This window comes from Papaver somniferum, unplaced genomic scaffold, assembly GCF_003573695.1.
Source record: "Papaver somniferum cultivar HN1 unplaced genomic scaffold, ASM357369v1 unplaced-scaffold_128, whole genome shotgun sequence".
Taxonomy (NCBI): Eukaryota; Viridiplantae; Streptophyta; class Magnoliopsida; order Ranunculales; family Papaveraceae; genus Papaver; species Papaver somniferum.
The window spans coordinates 10,876,270-10,896,408 of record NW_020621936.1 but is presented as its reverse complement, the minus strand read 5'-3'; the positions used below and the strand labels follow the sequence as shown (position 1 = coordinate 10,896,408).

The 20,139-nt window shown below is 37.1% G+C and overlaps 1 protein-coding gene across 2 annotated transcripts; it reads right to left on the bottom strand.

The window, feature by feature from the left end:
- Positions 1 to 1,032: 1,032 nt before the first annotated feature.
- Positions 1,033 to 7,643, bottom strand: LOC113332046 (queuine tRNA-ribosyltransferase catalytic subunit 1-like). 2 transcript variants are annotated; one of them, XM_026578710.1, is made up of 15 exons: positions 7,351 to 7,643; positions 7,200 to 7,251; positions 6,765 to 6,858; positions 6,109 to 6,287; positions 5,703 to 5,753; positions 5,174 to 5,230; positions 4,628 to 4,748; positions 4,247 to 4,313; positions 4,069 to 4,110; positions 3,345 to 3,450; positions 3,099 to 3,209; positions 2,024 to 2,095; positions 1,840 to 1,941; positions 1,704 to 1,750; positions 1,033 to 1,608 (listed from the first exon to the last, which is right to left on the bottom strand). In XM_026578710.1, exons 1-15 carry the CDS (start codon positions 7,467 to 7,469, stop codon positions 1,497 to 1,499), a joined length of 1,332 nt encoding a protein of 443 aa, XP_026434495.1. In that variant the 5' UTR covers positions 7,470 to 7,643; the 3' UTR covers positions 1,033 to 1,496. The 2 variants fall into 2 exon arrangements, with proteins under 2 accessions (XP_026434495.1, XP_026434496.1); XM_026578711.1 differs by lacking the exon at positions 4,247 to 4,313 and having other exon boundaries at positions 3,345 to 3,427.
- Between the last annotated feature and the right edge of the window lie 12,496 nt (positions 7,644 to 20,139).

The window sequence follows — 20,139 nt, the reverse complement described above, 5'->3', positions numbered from 1 at the left end:
TTTCTTTTTCTGGTTTGGACAATTTGCCACAATGGTGCACCTAATGGTGCACCTACTGTAGGTTTCCCGCTTAGAGCTGGGAAGCACAGAATAGTATGCGTCTTTTCTGTAAATGCAGAACAGGAAACTCAGAGCCACTTATTTTTACATTGCACTGAAATTATGAAACTTTGGTATTATTTTCTGGACAGCGTTGGTTTTTGCAAATAGTGTCAAGGACAATATATGGGAACAAGAATAGAAGAACGGTGAAGAAGTCATGGGCCTATCTTGCATTTGCTATTGGGTGTTGGAGGGAATGTAAGAATTACCAAAGAACTTCGATCATATTGTAAATTCAGTTAAATGTACTCTGTTCAGTTGGTCTATTCATACAAAGTTGTTTGAACTTCGAAGTTTACTCTGAGTACCTTACTCTATAACTGAGATGATGTTGTTGCCTGTTGGCAACAACTGATTGTGGGTTACTCATCTCTTCGATGAGCTTATAGAAAATGACACTGGCGTAAATGTAAATATGATACAAAACTTTGAGCTAGTGTGAGAGTAACCATCTCAACGGTCTTCTCAGGTAAAGATCACGAATCATAGCAATTTAATATTTTTTATTATAACAACTTAATCTCCGAACTGCGTTCACACATTCAAGAATAGGAGTGGTGGTACAAGAAATGAGATGATTCCATTATTTCATTTCTTTTGTCCCTTCCTCTTCTGTGGGAATTTTAAATTGTCTATCCTCTTTTGTGGGAACACTCCTAAGTGTGCGTTAGAACAATAGCACCCTTAAAGAACCTAGCATCTTCTCACAAATACAAAAATATCTTGCATGATTAAAAAAATATAGGCCTATCCTGGTTTAAACAACATATACTAGGTACAAAATTAGAGAGCCCTCATGTATTCACAAAATGAACGTATAGTTGTGCTATTCAAGCAGCAGCTGTGGAACAAAATTGATGCTGCCGTGTAGCAAATTCTAATTGATGAATATGTTCTTCTTTCTGTCGACCAAATGAACGTCAGTTGTGAGGCCAAATTGTTGTACGTTCGTTTTTATACTGGTAGGATTACTTGTATTTGTGTAGACCTTATCGTTGGACGGAAAACAGCAAGTAGAGATGTCGATACAGGCTACCTCCATAGCATCGCAGACCCATTCTGGAATATCACCTTTGGGGAACTGCAAGAGTTAGAAAATATTTGGGTTCAGATAATACATCAAAGGGGAAGCAAACTTACAGTTGGTTTTGTTTGAAGCAAAAATGGTGGCGCGAGAACTTAAGCTTAAACCAACTTCCGCTGGGGCTTAAAACTAGAATGATGTTATACTAGGACGAAAGAGTACAAGTCGTTGACCGTCGCAACTATGATGTTATACTAGGACGAAAGAGTACAAGTCGTTGACCGTCTCAACTCAAGGATGAATGGTGATCATGTGTTAAAAGAAACTACCCTGACTAGTTATGATATTGCCAATGTTTCACATCTAGTCATCAATTTGAACGGTAATAAAAAAAGACAAGAAAAGGTAAAACGAAACCAGATGCAGCTAAAACACATTTGAGTAATAGGAATATCATCTTCTTAAGAAAGCCACAAACCAACCTGCATGAATTGCAAAACCAAAATAAAGAAGACTATCAGTCACGGGAAAGATATAAAACTCTACTCAAATAAAATCAGATGGTTTGAGTACACACTCTGGGAAGCATCCTTTAACTATGGACATGTGTAGGTCCCTGCTAAGCTGCCACCCAAAGCATTCGACGAGTTAGAATATAGAACAAAATACCAAAGATCATGGCACCAATAGTTATTAAACCAAGTGATTTTTACCCTCATCATGTAAGACAAATTGTGATATGATACGAGCTGAGATCCCATAGCATCTTTTGTAACAAGAGAATGAATATAAGCTCTTGTATACTTCTTGCAGACCTACAACGACAACACAATAGAGCTGAAATATGCAAACATTAAGTTCTTAACACTTCAGTTGTCGAAGAAGATGGAACCATACCATACAGGTGCATTCTGGATCAATGGGACGCATATCACTGGCCATTACATTGTGCTTTAATTTAAGCAACCCCTGTGACAAGAAGTTTAAGTGAGAAAGAAATGTCACTTGACTTGGAGTTACCCTTTAACGACTTTTGTTCAGTTTCATTCTCAATAATTGATAACCTATCATGTATGTTAACATTTACAACTGATAATATCTCCTCATGGTTTTAAGTCAAGAAAGTAGGATAAAATACAATATCAACAGAAATCAGATTGCAGCAGAAAATCACCAACTATACTCAACCCATCATCTTTGCTTATTAACTACACCAGTATTCACATCTCCATCTTTTTGAAAAACACACAGAAATGCCTTAAAAGACTTGGTTGAGCTTAGTTGAAAAACAAAGAAGACAATCATGGAACCCGCACCATTACATAGTGATGGCAGATCCTCTTCTTGTTCTGGTCTCAACAAGAACGATTACTGTACTAAAACTAGTCACTAGAAACTGATGGCGTATCCTCTAGTCGTTCATATTCAATGGAGTTATAAACTGAAGCAGCTTGGAAGGAGTTCTATTGATTAAGTATGTTGCTGTAAGGAATGAATCAAACCAGAACTGCTTAGGTAAGATGTTGCTGTAAGGAATGAATCAAACCAGTTAACCAGAACTGCTTAGGTAAGATGGTGTTGCCAACCTCTGTAATATGCCTGATATTCCTCTCTCCCATGCCATTTTGTTGGGGTGTTTGAGGACATGAAGATGCAAAAGAATTAAAGGAGCAGGTGATTCTTTCAGCAAATGAAGAGGTGCCTCGATTATTTTGGTGTAAATACCACAAACCTACATCATATACTAAATTTTGGGTAGAACCGAGAAAAAAGATGGAGTATTTCTGTTCATTTCGACAACATCTAGTATCTTGATCAGAAGCTATCACAATTTTCGGCATCAGCCTCAGCATGTGCCACTCTTCATCATACTTGTATACGATTGACTCATACGCATATGCACACGCACATGCACACTTAGAAAGGGAGGATTCGTAGTTTTATTCCTCAACGTGAATGTTAAAATACCTACCTCAGGTACAAGAGCTGTTCCAAAACGAGCCGTACGCATTGGATATACACAGTCAAACATGTCGGCACCTAATGCGCTGCACACAACAATATCAAGAGGATATCCAACACCCTGAAAATAATATGCATATAGAATAGATTAAGAAGTCTCAACAACGCTGGGTAACAAAAGTAGAGAGTTATGAATCACTCGAACAATCTTATTGATGCATGTCCTTCACATATGGAACATAGACTCATTATTTACCATAACATATCGGGGTTTATCATCGGGCAAAGCTGCAGTGCACTGAGCCACAACACGCCAAAATGAATCTTTTTCTTCGCCGCCTGAAAGACCACCAATAGCATAGCTATCACAGAAGTAAACTAAGTTAATTAACTTGCTCGAGCCTTTTAATTGATGGGATATCTGCAAATTGAAGTTTCAGGGGAAGCACTGTACTGGGTAGTTGTGTACACATATGTTTCAAAAGTAACTTGAAGCAACAGAAACCCACATAACAGGCAATTGACTAGAATGCGCCCTAGATCCTTCCATACTACGCAATAGCATTGGTTGAAACTATATGGTTAAACAAAGAAAAAACAAAGTTCCCGACAGAATGAAGTCCCTTGATAGATGGGGTTGTTGATTCCAAAGTTGGTCTGCATTTTTCATGAATAATTCACACATGAAATGGAATTCTGAAGCACCAATTGAAAGAATAGCAGCATTGGGGACAGGGCAGATGAGGTATGAGAATAAAACTGAGTGAACTGAGCCCTTATCAGGTGAGGTGTACAAAAACTGAGTATCATGGTGTGTGTGTTTTTGAAGTACGTCAGGCAGATACAAATCATATTAACCATCAAGCCTCTAACACATCTTTGAAAAATCTCATTGTTATGTCGATTGCTCACAAAGGTGCAAATAGGTTTGCACATCCATTTGGTAACCATTGCAAGAGTAGTAATGTAGTATGACATACCCAGGTAAATTGCGCTTGACCAGTTCTTTAACGCATATATCCCTGGAAAACAACAGCAATTTGAAGTTACAGAACTAGCAAGCTATTGAACAAAAGAATTGTCCATGTGCGCTTGTGTACAACAGAGAGACATTCACAAGAAATTCTAGGAAAGGTAAAGAACTATTGTCTATGTCACCTGAGATCTGGATCCAAACCTCCTTGTACTATACCAAACAAATTTTGTTCATCTGGTCTCTTGTGAGCTGTTATTAGTAATACAAGTATCAATATTCAATATTAACGGGAAATGAGAAAAATAAATAAGAAACCTTCACGAGAGGAGGTGAACAAGGGATCTAATTAGCTGTAGTATCTCTAAATGAGTACATAGCTGCTACGTTAATAATAAGTAATTGCTGCAGGAGAGAAATGGCTTAAGAAATACAGCAGGAACAAAGGCAAAAAGAAAAAGAAAAAACCTGGAATGTAAAGACTTAGTATGAAATAACATAATTAAATTCTCCACCTCAACATGGCATCAAACATAGGTAAAAAGGATACCTATTCGACTGCTTACCAGCTATACATCTGTCTATCCAACGTATGGTGCGATACATAGCTTCTTCAACTCGTGGACCAGTAATAGTGGTTTTGACAACATCGTCAAGGGCCATAATGATATCTGCTCCAATTCTATTTTGTAGAAAGAAATTGTTGGATACACATTTGGAGGAAGCAGCTAAGAACATAACAGATCCGTACAGAAGAAGCTTAATTGCATCGATAAGCCAATATATTCCTTTATGTAAGAGATCAGCTACTAAATAACTAAAAGTAGAAATCAAGGCAGCTATTCCCACTAATAGAGAGAGTACCAGATCCAACATCACTAGTTTACCATCCACGGGTTATAATGTGTTTCCCAAAACCTAAGATAAGGCTCCCATAATGAAGGGCCTAGCATAACATGCATCTATGAATTCTAAGTGAAACAGTGCAGCTACAGAAGCTCAAGTCAGATATCACTAAGGACAGAAACACACATTAACTGTTGGAAAGCTCATTAATAATAATAACATAAAGATAGGGAGATGATTCAAAGTTAGAGCACAAGAATACCCACTTGGATTTGTATTGATTCTTCAGGTGTTAAGAGCATTGGCTTTCCATCGACAGGTGACTGAAGATAAGAGAAATGAACCAGGAGTTACAAATATGAACAGAACAGTGGTAGCTACTATTATATCCGTGCTACTACTAAAATTAAGCAAGATAGGCCTCTTTTGACCCATAAATAAGAAAATCAAAATTGAAGGGCTCATTTTACATCAACGTCTCGGAGATACAAACTCAGTAACCACTTGAGAAGGTGGATGACTAAAGCATTTAAGTGCACATTCCCTAATTCCACGCACATGCCACATGTGTAGCAATGAGTAGGAATATTTTGCGGTACGTGTACATTTCTTTCTAGAATCCTTTTGCTGATGATTCGTGTCTATGGCGGTATACAAAATAGTGAAATACCTTCTGTACTTGGGTAAAGTTTTACAGCATTCAATGGTTAAAAACTATGTGTGGGAATTATAAACCAACTGACTGATATAAATTGAATCAAATAAAAAAATAAAACAAAACTGAGCTAAACAAACCTGAAATGTCACACCCTTCTCAGTGATGTCAGCTAAATGCAACAGAGAGACCTGGACGGGCATACAGAAGCATTCAGTGGAAAATTTGATAATCTGAAAATAAATTCTGCATCAAAGAATTCTAGAAGGGTCATCCACAGTCATGAGTCACCTCATTGGGATCAATAAGAACTTACGGGCACAGGCTTTTTTCTGCATAAAGGTGATCGAGAAAGTGAACTATAATCTATTTAGAAGTACCACACGAGGAGGGAAACAATGGTTTTATTGAAGAAAAAAAAGTACTACAGTAACTACTTCTAGTAGACCGCTAACGAGATGACGACTAAAGATTACTAAGAAGTAAGAAGATAATAATTCATGAAAGTCAAGGAGCACAGAAAGTAAACAAACAATGCTAACTAACCATTTGAAAGCCACCGGAGTCCGTAAGTAATGCTCTTGGCCAGATCATAAAATTGTGCAGGCCCCCAAGTTCATCAATCAACTCTGAACCAGGACGAAGTTCCAAATGGTAGGTATTTCCAAGTATTATTTGACAGCCGATATCTTCGAGTTGGCTAGTCGTTAGACCTTTTATTGTGCCTGTTAAGAAGTAACTTTGTTGAATAACTATACATTGACAACCAGGTGTGTTTCCACTAAGAAACTAAAATGACCAACCATCTTATACTCCTAATTTGTCTGACCAATGAATACATATGAAAGATTGCAAATTATATGATGACCTGACATTTCCAAATATAAGTAAGGAGATGCAAAGCAGAGAAAAATAACCAAATTTTCCAGTACAAACCAAATTTTCTAGTACACTATTTTACTAAACTGAAGTAAAGATCCAGAAAGGGACCAAGAGTAAGATATTTGTAAAAGGATAATAATCCTACCGCCAGTAGCTATGAGTCATGCTGCTGCTTTTGATTTGCTGTAAACTGATTAGGTATGACAAATTCAATTACCTATCTTACTTAGTTGTTGACGGTTACTAGTAATGCTCCGTTCCAAGCAACCATATGTTTGCATATCAGAAAATAATTGAAACCCAATAATTAAGAAACTAACCTTGTGTTCCAACAGGCATAAATAGAGGCGTCTGACACTCGAAGTGTGGAAGCGTAAGTTTAGACGCACGAGCACGATTACACCGACCCAAAACCTTCATATGAGAAATTCACACGTCATGCACAGATAAACAATCAAATGAGCAATAAAAACAAACTTGATGCACCCATTACTCATCAATACGTAGCTCATGGGTGAAAACCTTACAATCAATTTCCATCCAGTGCCCCAATATACAAAGTTTCAGTTACATCACATAATTCGCTTCATACAATGGAATTACATTAAAAACGTTTTAAAAATAGGCGAAACACTGCAAAACATTCTCATAATCTAATGCATTAGACCAATTACTAAATTTTCTTAACATTAAACCTACGATATATGCATCAATGAATGTACATTCTCTATTTGATATATTAACAGCGATTATACCTCGAATTTAAGCGCCATTGTTCGAACAGTTGGAGAAACTGGCATCAAACAGCTGAGAGGAAATAAGAAAATCAGTATAATCGACCAAAAGTTCCTACAGGAGTAATGTGATTGTTATTGTTTAAATATCATTCAAGGTTTATAGAGGCACCTCAAACTATGCTTCTTGAAATACTTTTGGGGGTTATAGAGATTAGTACAAACTGGAACAGAATGAGAAAAGAATGTCGAAAAGGGATTGAATGAGGAAACTCTCGCGAGTACTTGCATGGGTCCGTATATGAGTTGAAGAGGTGGAAAGGAAGGAAGGAAAGAGGGAAGGGAGGAAGAGGTTTTAGGGTTTACTCAGGCGGCTCGGGGAACCAAAAAGGAATGTATGGTGCTTCTCGCGGGGAAAGTTTTCGATGTTTGTTTTTTTTCCTTTTCGTTAACGAAAATTCAAACCTGAGTTCTTGTGTTCCCAGTTCCCCACTTTTCCTGTTTTTAGTTTCCCATATGGTCCTCTCAGACATGGTTGCTTTTTTTAAGGATCCCATTCACACGAGGCCAAGCAATATGGTGAAAGATTTTCCTTGGCTAATCTCCCTGTTTGCAGCGAAATCTAACCATTACTAGATTTTGTGCCGTGTTATATCCGGGCGGCTCCACAAATTTGCTTCGCCAATTCAATTTATAACTGCAAATATAATGGCATAATTAACCATATTTTTGATTTGGTAAAGCTCGGCTTCGCGTCGTCTCACTTCGTCCCGTCCCTGTCGTGAACAGAAAGACCTACACATCCATTAATCAGTAGATTGTTCTATACTTGTTCTGCAAATGATGATGATGAATTTTGTTTTGGCTCACTGATCTTTTTTCGCCCAAAACCTGAGAAACCATATGCTAATTAAAAAGCAGAACAAATACATAAGAGTCAGAAGATTTCCTACTTAGAAAATACCTTCAAAATCTCTATTAGAGATTCATAAACCTAATTAGCTATACAAAACTCATGTACGGAATAAGGTCTACCTGTTTGTAATTGTTTGAAATCAAAATAATGATTAACAGTCATTATGATATACATAGACATAGAGGGACGTGTATAAAGTGGGTCAATCACTAGACATAGAGGGACGTGTATAAAGTGGGTCAATCACTTCATTAGTTCATGCTTATGAGCTATAAGATCATTTCATAGATTTTGGCATACACAAAAAATTGAATTTGGCTTAAGCAACTTTAAATTGTCTTTGGACATGGAGCCTTCAAAATTCAAAACAAACAATTTAGAATTTGGTATTAGTTAGTGTGCAATATTTTATGCTCGTGCTACGCACCGGGCGGATCCGAAAACCATCCACCATCACTTTTTTTTTTAACCATATTTTTGGTTTGGAGTGATATGCCTTCGTCTCGCCCCGTCGTGCATTTTTGATTTGGTATAGCTAGGCTTCTTATTTGGTGTGACCCCCGTCTTGATGCATGCTTAGGATTTTTCTGACATCTCAAGAAAAAAAATGATGTGTAAGCATTAGAAACATATGGGATCAAATATTTTCTGGTACGGAGATGATGATGTTGGTGTTGGTATAGATTAATTGTTTCATCGAGTAGAAAGAAGAGGGACATGATGCAAACCATGAAAATGGATGACTAAGAGTGCTTTATTTCTTGTTGGACAAAAACGGTGCAGATACCAGCTAGCATATATGGGCTGGAGCAGTACATATTATAATTCTTCCTCGGCTATCTATAAAACCATTCAAGTTCAAAATACCATATTGTAAAGGGTAGGATGGTGGACGGTGATATCATCAATCCTCCTCAAACTACATTACAATAATAACCCTAGATTATAATAATTGCATAAGAAATGTTTCTACAGATGAAATTCCATCTAATATGGATAGCAAACACCTGGTTGCACATTAGAAAATTGCAATAACAATGAAATGGTCAAAGTTGCCTAAAGAAGAAAAACACTTAGCTTGTACCATAAAAGCGCCGCTAAGCTTATGCGGGTGTAACCAATGAAAGAAGTCTGATGCATATGAATAAAAACAGTAGAAACATCTATCGTCTGTATCACCTGGAAGAATCACCTAACAGATTAAGAAAATGCCTTGCGCTCGAATCTTCTAGACTGGTTGTCTTAAAAGGAGATAAGTAGTGAGCACGTGCGATGCACGTCCGCACCATTATTTTTTCTTAATTTGTACTTCCATTTCCAAAAAAAGTAGTACTTTCATTTTATTTTTTAATTTGGTTTATTATTAGGTAAAAATAAAAGAAATGAAAATACCACTCACTTTTAATGAAACAAAAGCAATCTTTCGTATCCGAAATTAAAATGTATAAGTAATTTTATAATGAAGTATTTGAGCATCGTATAGGCAAAGTATATAGGCTCTTTCAATTTACCTTTAAATTATATCTATGTGTTTTGGAGAACTACAAATATATTAAAAAGTAAAAAAGTGATATAAAAGTGATTCAAAGAGCTTTCCAAATATATAAAATTCACAAAAATACGACGTACCATTTGGAAGATACGGAGTTTTAAAATATTTATCAACATTTTTATAAAAATTACATTTCTATAAATAAACGATTTCACATATTATTATTTTTAAGTCCCTGTTCTGTTAGGCATTTCAGTCCATAATGAGACTTATTAACCATATGGTCCCTATTCCGTTAAGCATTTTGGTCCCTATTCCGTTTGGTGAACCAAAATCCGTTAGATGAACCAAAAATGGGAAAGGATTTTTGATTTAGCTTGCTTGCATAAAAGAGTGGGGAGATCACACCACGATCCTCATTATAACAGTCTGTGTTGCACATATTGCATTAAAATTTGAGTGTTCATCATAATTCATGAGCTGGTATATCTGCACAATAAAACTCATTTAACTGTTAAAGAGATGACCAAATAGTTTAACAGGGGCCTTCAACTGCAAAACTGTAAGCTCCTGCATAGAAGCATGTTCAGCAGAGCAACAAAGCTCGCCAACTTCATAGGAATCCAGGTAAAATCTTACATTAATAGATGCTTTCCAGTTCTAAGGCCTCGGCATAAAAAAAAAATGCAATCAGCACACATAAGTAACGATAAATTTGCATTACTATCTAAAACTACAATATCCTCAAAATCAACACATACAATTAGCAGTATCAAAAATGCCAAATTCATATTGCAAACGTGGATGTATCTGAAAATAAAAAATCCACCAAATTGGTGCCAATACTCATACAATTGGACTATTAGGGGACATTTGCGCTTTTGGTACAAAACTTATGCTACGGTTACTTTAAAATTTATGGACATAAGAAAGCTTAATTCTTACTTGAGAACACATTAGTTGAGAGCACGTTACTTACAACCCCGAAAGCATGCCCGGCCTCTCGGTCGTTGATAAACTAGGACCTAGGCTAGCTAACACTCTTAATATTGGTAATAAACTTGTTCAGGCAAGGTGATGAGTATCATGACCGAAAAAGGTGGCAGGTGAGTTTCATGACATGAAGGCTGCTAACTACATAAACCATGTCTAATATATCGACTCTTACCAAGAGAGATCTTGAGAAAACTTACCGATAATAAAATACTGCGACGCCAACTCCTTGTGAATTTTGTTAGGTATGCAGAGCTAAGTACTGTAAAAAAAAAACTTAAATAGACAAACCCGTTGCTGTCCTTAAACAAAAGCTGCATTCTGGCTAAATGTTCAAGAAACTGGAAATTTCGTGATCCAATACACAATCAACTTGTTTTGAACCTTTTTTTGTTAGTTCAGGGTAATGATAGCTAATAGCTTGATGCACAATCAACTCTTTTAATGGAAATGTGTAAAAAAAAGGAATTTTACCTTCTGCATCAATAGTAAAATGAAAAAGATTGAAGAACACAATTCAGTTCGGACTGGTCATACGAATGATGGCAGCAATAGGCACTATGTAGAACTGAGAACCTCATACCCTGTCCATATGCAGTAATACTAATATCCTTATGATCACGGACAACAACCACCAATTTCAACCAAAAAGTAAATACTACACATCCGTGCATAAGAAAAAATCAATCCATACTACTAATAATCGGTAGTGGAGAATAGAAGACTATGATATTTATTTTACTTTACTTTGCTTTCGAACGCTGATATGTATGTGTAAACCTCATCCCGATAGTTTGATTAACTGTAAGGAATCCAATGAAGATATATTATATTCTATCAAAGACTTCAAAGTATTAACTGAAAAAGCGGGGGTCTAACAACCATACCCAATATTTCGTTTAGAAAATCTGTATGGGCTAACTCCAATATAATTCTAAGAGAATCAACTAGACAGTCAGACTCGATCAAGAAAAATATATGCAAGAGTTATACTTGTGCTTCTCAATGTAATCAACAAATCAAACAGATAGAAATCCGCGAGCCTGATTATTATGAGAAACAACTTGAACGGTAACAAAGACCAATGTTCAAGTGTCAATCAATTTCAATCAACAACCAAAGGTTGGATTTACCAATTGATTGAACTACGCACAACCTATGATATTTCAATTATATAAAAAAATATAATACGGAAAATAAATAACACATACACCAGAAGTTTTGTTAACGAGGAAACCGCAAATGCAGAAAACCCCAGGGACCTAGTCCAGTTTTGAACACCACATTGTATTAAGCCGTTACAGACACTAGCCTACTACAAGTTAACTTCGGACTGGAATGTAATTGAGCCCTAGCCAAGTCTCACAGCGATTAAGGTACAGTCGCGTTCCTTACGTCTCTGAATCCCAGCAGGACTCTACGCACTTGATTCCCTTAGGTGATCTCACCCACAACTAAGAGTTGCTACGACCCAAAGTCGAAGACTTATAAACAAATATGCATCCCACAGAAAAGTCTATTCTGATAGATAAATCTGTCTCCCACAAAAGTACCTATGAAGTTTTTGTTTTGTCTTTTGATAAATCAAAGTGAACATGAACCAATTGATAATCCGGTCTTATATACCCGAAGAACAGCCTAATAATATCAATCACCTCGCAATAACTTAACTATATGGTAGTAGAAAAAGTCATTGTGGAATCACAAAGAATGAGACGAAGAGATTTGTGATTACTTTTTATATCTTACCTATCAGAGATAAATCTCGAGCAAATCTTAGAGAAGATAGTACTTAATACGATAGAACAAGTAAGATCAGAACACGTAACTACAGATAAAATAAGTTGGGTCTGGCTTCACGAATCCCAAATGAAGTCTTCAAGTCGTTAACCTATAATGGTTTTGGAAAACCTATGTTAAATGAGAATCGAATCTAATCGCAACTAGGACACATGAAAGTGTCTGGATTAGGTTTTCCAGTTGCTAGAGTTCTCCCTTATATAGTCTTTCAAATCAGGGTTTGCTTACAATCAAAGCTAAGTTAGCTTAGCAGCAAAGCATTCATGTATAATGAATTCTTGTAAATTTTTTATCCATATGTATTAAGAGTTTTGTCACTAGAATTGAAAAAGGGGGAGATTGTTAGAGCATAGCTCGGTTGAACCCACCAAGCGTTGGTATGTCAAGTTTGGTTGTCATATTTTAGTAAGTCAAAACTCATCTAAGAGTCGTTTGATTATGTACTAGAGACAACTTCGTTTAGGTTAGACTAGAAAGTCTACTGTTATGGACATCAGAATATTCACAGTTAGATGAAAACCTGATTTAAGATTCAAGCTAAGTTTGCTTAAAACCAAAGCAATATCTCTCCACCGTTAGATAGTCTTAGCTTGTTACACACAAATCAAATATACCTTTATTTAGATATGGGTAACCGTACCTAAATGTGTATATTGAGCACAATCTGAAACGTATAATCTTATTACCTATCTCTTTGAAAATCAGCCACTGGAAATTAACGATCGAAGTTAAAATTGGTAGATGACGAGGTTTAGCATCTCAGAATGCACTCATTATTGGTAAAAATATAGGTATTTTTAATCTGAACATATTAACAAAAATTAGCAAAGACGCATGTGCGATGCACCTGCCGACTTTCTGTTCTGTTACAAAACATAGGGAGTAACAAACTAAAACAACATCTTCAGACAAAAGCAATACACGTAACTGTTTCACAATTTTATCTCTTGTAATCAATTAAAATAAATAACACTTATTTTTCTAGTTGTCCATTAAGTGTTGCAGATTCGTTGTATTATTAATTCTCTATAATAAAACACCTATTTGAGCCATTTGACCGAGCTCTATAAGAAGACGATGTAGTAAGTATGCAGAGCTTGTATCACTTGACCTTGAATAATATTCAACCATGTCGTTGAAGAACTACTCCCATAGACTTCTAGTGTCCAGAGCTTGTATCACTTGACCTTGAATAATATTCAACCATGTCGTTGAAGAACTACTCCCATAGATTTCTAGTGTCTATTGAGTTGCAAAAAAACCAATATGCTACCAAAAAAAGTTCTCAAAGCAAATGTCATCTTGTTTGTTGTTGCTTCGGCCATACATGCCCTTACACTGTTATTATTCTCAAACAATCCCCGTGTCTCGGCCATATACATGCCCTTAAATGTTTGACATCTTTTGCCGTCAACTGTCAACAAATCTTCGTATGAAGTGGCACCCCTAATATGCATAAGTATGAGCCTCGTAAAAAACCTTGCACCTGCAATGGGTGGTACAAAATATACCCTACCAATGACCCTCTATTTTGTTCGTCTTTTTTGCCATTTCATGGTTGCTTTATCCCATATGTAATATTCATGAAACTCCCGATACAACCATTGGATATCCATAGGATCACATGCATTTGTAACAAAATACTCAATCAATATCGTTTTGGAATTTCTTTCATTTTCCAAGATTTTATCGACTGTTTGATGCTCGTACAACCTGACAGCTTTTTTTTTGGGAGATACAACTGCATTCGTTTAACTGATGGACACATCATGTTCATTGCTAACCTATATATTCTTCATATTTCCTCTTGAGCACACACCCATGTTGCATTGATATAAAGTGCTACCTCGCCATTCTCGGATTCTGGCTGCACTAGAAAGGAAATACAATTTGGTCCCTTGTATACATACCTATAAAGATACTTTATACTTTGGACTCTGGAGCAAACTTCTACATTGATGTGACAACTGTATTTCTGAAGAAGCCAATGATTGTAAGGCACCACAAAAAATTTATCCGCTATGAATTTCTTATCCATCGGTATAGTATTTTCATTATCTCTCCTCCGATAAACTGGGTATGCATCCTTGCCTTGCACGATACATTCAGAAAACTGTTTTGGAAACCCTCTCTTGCACTTTCCTTCCCTCATGCACTTGCTGCCACATGGACGTCAATGAATCATCCATTTCTTTACACACTTATACAACTCGAGCTCTTTCTTCTTATCAGAGAATTCTGATCTATGCGACCATAATCATCAGGACCTTGTAACTTGTCTTTTTTTTAATCTAAAATGATCAATATATGGACATGAGGTAGACCTATTTTCTGAAACTCAATCACATGAACATGGGCAGCTACTCTTCCTAGTACATTTTTGTTAAAGATATCTTCCTTCAACTCTTCAAATTTAGCACGAAATACTCTAGTTATTAAATCAAGTCTATCTGATGTAGATTGACCGAGACGTAACTCAGCTACAATCTCGGGACAAAGTGGATTTTAAGTCATTGTAAGAAATATATCATGATTCCCATATTTTTGCACCAATTCCATCGCATCTTGGTAACGCTAGTACATATCGTGCGACACACTAATGTATGAAGAAGGTAGTACTATCTTCTTGTCTAGTTCGTCTATTGAGACAAAAAACGTATCAAGAATTCATGCATGTCTGATGTACTTAGGATATAAAATTAGAAACATACCAAGTATTTTTCTTTCTTATAAAACTTAAGTGGATTTTGAAGCTTTGAGTTTGAATGTGATTTTAGGGGGAAAAAAACAGAATATACATATTCATTTTACTTATAACTTACCTACGCTGGTTGCGCCCGCTCTTTGTGCATCTTGTAATCCTTCGTAGATTTCTGCCCTTGTTTCGTTTTGATGACATCTAATCCATATGAGTCTAACAGAGTCAATTTTAACCCAATTATATACAACATATTGTTGCAACAAAATCCCACCTCGAAGAAAAAATGAATCACGATTGTTTCGGATCTGTCGAACAATTAAAAGATACAAAAACACCTAAAATATTGATTAAAAGATACTTAAAAAAATATGAGTTTAGGTCTTTGGATTTATAGATTGTATTACTTAATACCTACATAAGTTATAGACGAAAACTTATTAGAGAAGATATGATGCAAGATATGGTTAACGATGTATCACAGTTCAGGCAAAAAATGAATTCAAAAACAATTCATATTTAATAACCGTATTAATACCTGAAAAATGTAAGAATAGTATCCACGGAACGAAATCTTTCTTCCATTTTTATCTTTGCTTTCTGTTTTGGGGTAAAAACTGATTCTGCTGAAAATGGAAAATTGGGTGTGCCGCCGAGAAATGAATCTAAACCCTAAACAAATGTACTGCACATGAGTACTTTAGATTCGAGAAATCAATATGTACAATTCTGGCCTAAACTAAGAAATGGTCGTTCAAGTCTTGCTTCGATCACAAAATGAAGGAGAAGGGTTGATCTTAGGGAGGGAAGCAAATAAGGTGTCGAGATCAGAATGGTGAACTATGAAGGTGTGCTTGTTTTATGACTTGTATCAGAATATAGAACATGCTTGCAGAACGTAAGCTATCAGTTCTTAGTGTTTTTTGGACACTTGCGTTAATGAACTCATGTCCGTTGAAACAGATTGAAAAATTTATTTATACAAGTCATAGTCGAACACCCCTAATCTCATAGGAAGTGGAAATAGTTAAGTGATGGAGAAGTGGAGATCATGTAAAATGATGAAAACCACGTCCCTACTACGAGGGGAAAACTGGTCGGTTTTACACCCACTACTTCTCTACTCTCACTAATTTTCCGCCTTTCCTGACACTTTCTCATAATGGGTGTATTGCACGCCGCACGTTGTAAACCGCCAGACCAATACCCTGATGAACATCCCCCAGTTTGTGTCATATTTGATGTCTCGGGTATTTTGTAGAAAATATGTAGCAAGTTGCTGAGTGGGTATTGCTTGCAAGACCTAATTATTTTTACCAATCATGCGCAAGCTAGGCGGTGGGTAGTCATATGTGACAAGTCAAGTCATGAGACTTGCCGCAAAAAATAGCAGGCAATGCCTTTAGGTTAAATAATTAGATTATTTGTGAAATCGATATTTTGTAAAATATCGTTCGTGATCGATGCTCGTAAAGCATCGCTTTTAAGCAAGCAACTCAAAATAATCGATGCTCATGAAGCATCGTTGTATAGAGCGTGTTTTAGTTAGCCGCAAAACTCAATGTCTTAAAAGGAACGTGACCAACCATCTTTGGGTAACCGTTAGGAGTCGTTTGGGTAAATTGAGGACAAGCCGATCAGTCCACATGGAAGATAAGCGGCTGGCGATCACAACGGCATCTCATTGGCTTCCAGAAATTATATCTAGGTCGATCAATTGGATGGCCGAGATCATTTCGTGGCAGTTACATATTTTCGTTGGTCGAATTCAATGTTTTTGAAGCCGTGTGACAGGCATACTTTGGACAATCGGTTCGAGGGCATCGCTGGCGGGTTTGAAGCGATGCGATTGGTCTAAGATAAAGTTGAGCCGCTAGTGAGCATGTACATGCCTCATTGGTCGCTTAAAATCATATCTAAGCCGATCGATTCGGCTAGCGAAGTTTGACGACCACGATTGATTTAAAACTTCCATGTGTGGTCTTAATTTGATCAAAACCCTTTCTTAACCACGCGGCTGACCTATTTTGGGCTAGCAATAATGATTGGTGCTGACATGCTATGAGATTTCCATTGGCTGGGATAGAAGTGGGACCGCCGATGGGTACCATGAAGCTCGCTTGGTCGCGCCAAGAAAAGGCTAAGCTTGACAAATTGGCGGACCAAGTCATACGGTCATGATCGTTTTAAGACTGACATGGAATAGATTTAATTTCTTATGAAATTAATCGTGTCGAACAGCCAACTTCTACCTTTAATTTAAAAGTATGGGCTGCGACTTTGGAGCGATTTGATTGGCTAGTGGGAAAGAGGGGCTGGCAGGCAGCAACATAGGGCATGGCCGGCGCCAGCTAGGGCAAACCGTCCGGCCAAGCGGCGCGGTTGTGCCCCTTTTGTTGCTTCCTTTATGTGCCGTAATTTCCCTTTATTTCTTATTTTCCGACTTTTAATAGGATTTTGCTCCTACTAGTTCCTTGATGGATTAAATTTTCTAGTTTGCCTAGGTTTAGTCTTGACCAATATGGATCGAGATATTGCGCAGACCGCAAAAAACCTAATTTTTGTAAATTGATAAAATTAGGTTAGAAAATTGAATTTTGTGAGCTGACACAAAATTAATCAATTTTTTGTGAATCTTGTGCGTTGATACAAAATCACTAATTTTATTCTCAGACAGCAGCAGCTTGAGTGCTTCTGATTGAGTACTTTCATGGACATCTTAATCGTGACACTTCGGGAAACTCATATCAATATTAAGAGTTCATCTAGAACATAACATATGAAAAATACTCAGCAAGCCATGCATTAGTGAATAGTGCGGGTGTGAGACTAATAGAATTTACAGAATGTCCGGGATTTTGGAACCAACACTGTTCTAAATAAATTTCATATATATGAGTATGCTGAATTTCACAATACATATGTAAGCAAAGAGGCATAGGCACTCATTACCTTTAAGCGGCTTTATATAAGAGTCACGGAAACACAGGGTTTACGATTTTAGCCCTGAACTAAAAACCACCATCAACATTAAGTCCCCTGCTTAGCACGTAACAATGACATTGTTGCGGGTTAAGCACTAGATGGTTACAGATGTAAATTCATGAGAAGAGTAGACATACGTTACCAGGAGAGAGGCCAGCTTGGTCTTTGAGCATGACATGTTTAGAGAGGCATCGAGATAAGTAGCAATCGTTCTATTTAGCATGTGCCAATTAGTTCCAGGTAGATGAGCATATAGTCGCTGATATCCCACATCCAAAGACTGTATACACGGCAGGTAGAGAATCCTTTCCTTTCCCGGATCTTGTAGATTTGTTGAATATAAAATGAAGCACTTAGGTCCTTCTTCTCACACCGATCATCACGAATTCGTACTTTTCTCCTTTCTTCTATTGGCAGGTAAGTACTTCGTCTTCTTTTGTAAAAAAAAAATTTAGATCGTCCGCCTCGTTGGTTGTTGACATAATCATGATCTTATGCTTTCTGTAGTATATGATGGGAACCCCTGATTATTCCTCCAACTCTTAAGAAAATAATTTTGAAGTCGACGAATCCAGGATGGCCGTATTCGAAGAGGTGTTGGCTAAAATAGATCATCCGTTTCGTGAAGCTGGACAAGCTATATAGTGTATGTTCCTCACACATCTGAGCATCATTCGTGAACATGTTCAAGCTTTCTTGGCTTAGGTTAGCATGGAGGAAAAGTGGAGACGCGATGAGGCATCTCATCCAACGAGCGCCAGGGCTGAGAGATTTACTGCTCGACTAAAGCGACGAAGGGTTAAGCATAAACAGATTCTAGGTGAACATGAACATGATTACCCTATTCATAACGACATCATAATTCTCGACTCTGATGTGGACGAACTATATCATGCATGGGGAATACCGCCAAAAGGCTATTGAAGTAGTTTCTGAAAAGGATGTTGAAGCAGCTTCCGAAGAGGATGTATGAGCGGCTTCTGAAGAAGATGTTGAAGCGGCTTCTAAAGAGGCTGGAGGAGCGGCTTTTGAAGAAGATGTTGAAGCGGCTTCCAAAGAGGCTGGAGGAGCGTCTTCTAAAGAAAATGTTGAAGTGGCTTCCAAAAAGGACTCCGGTGAAGGCGACATTAAATCCGGTGTTAATGTTGATAACTCGATTTCCCACTTTGTGATTTCTTTTATAAATAAACATCTTTTTCGTAGATTGCAGATGCTCCTTTGATATTTAGTAGTTCTGCTTCATATTGCTGAAGCCATGACTTCTTTGAATAATAACTCTTCATTCAGGATGCTTTCGTGATTTTATGTTTCCAGTTGGATGAATGAATGAAACCTTCACAACTAAGAAATCCGAATTTCTCAAAAAAATTAGATGTAGCACTCTTCGGTAGGGTTACAGTAGAATCTCCGCACACAATATTCATTCTTCGAATATCACGATCATTATCTTGATTTTGCAATTCAATACCTTCCCAATTTATTGAGGCGATGTGGCATACATAAGATGGCACATAAATGACGATGGTCGAATAAGACTGGGATAACCATGCTTTCTTTTCATGAGAAGGTATATCACTTCCACGATGACATTTAACCCATGTAACCCCAGTGACAACAACTCTAAAGTAGGGAAAACAATAACTCTTAAGGATTCAACCGTCCATATGCAACTTTCAATTCGACATTCTCCTTGTAGATCACGTGTCGCATGAGTATTTTAGCGTGCCAGCGTTTCTGAAAAAGTAGTTGCATATTGGGAGTATTATCGAGACATGTGCGTTAATTTCAGATTTAACGCTCCTTGGATCAGTGAGGGGATCTCCACAATCCAAAAATTGTAGACTTAAATGGATGAAACTCCTTCCATGGATCTCATCAGTAAGAGAGAGGCGGAGAGATTGTCTCAGGATTTGAAGTTGAAGCAGGATGCTCTTCAGGGCATGAAGGATGCTTTCTCTAAGGAAGGATGTACTGCTGCTGGAAGATTTCCCTTGAATATTTTGTTCTTTCTTTTTCCTTTGTATATTCTCCTCTTAGGTATTTTTTGGAAGATAAGAGATGCTTCTTCCATGGTTCT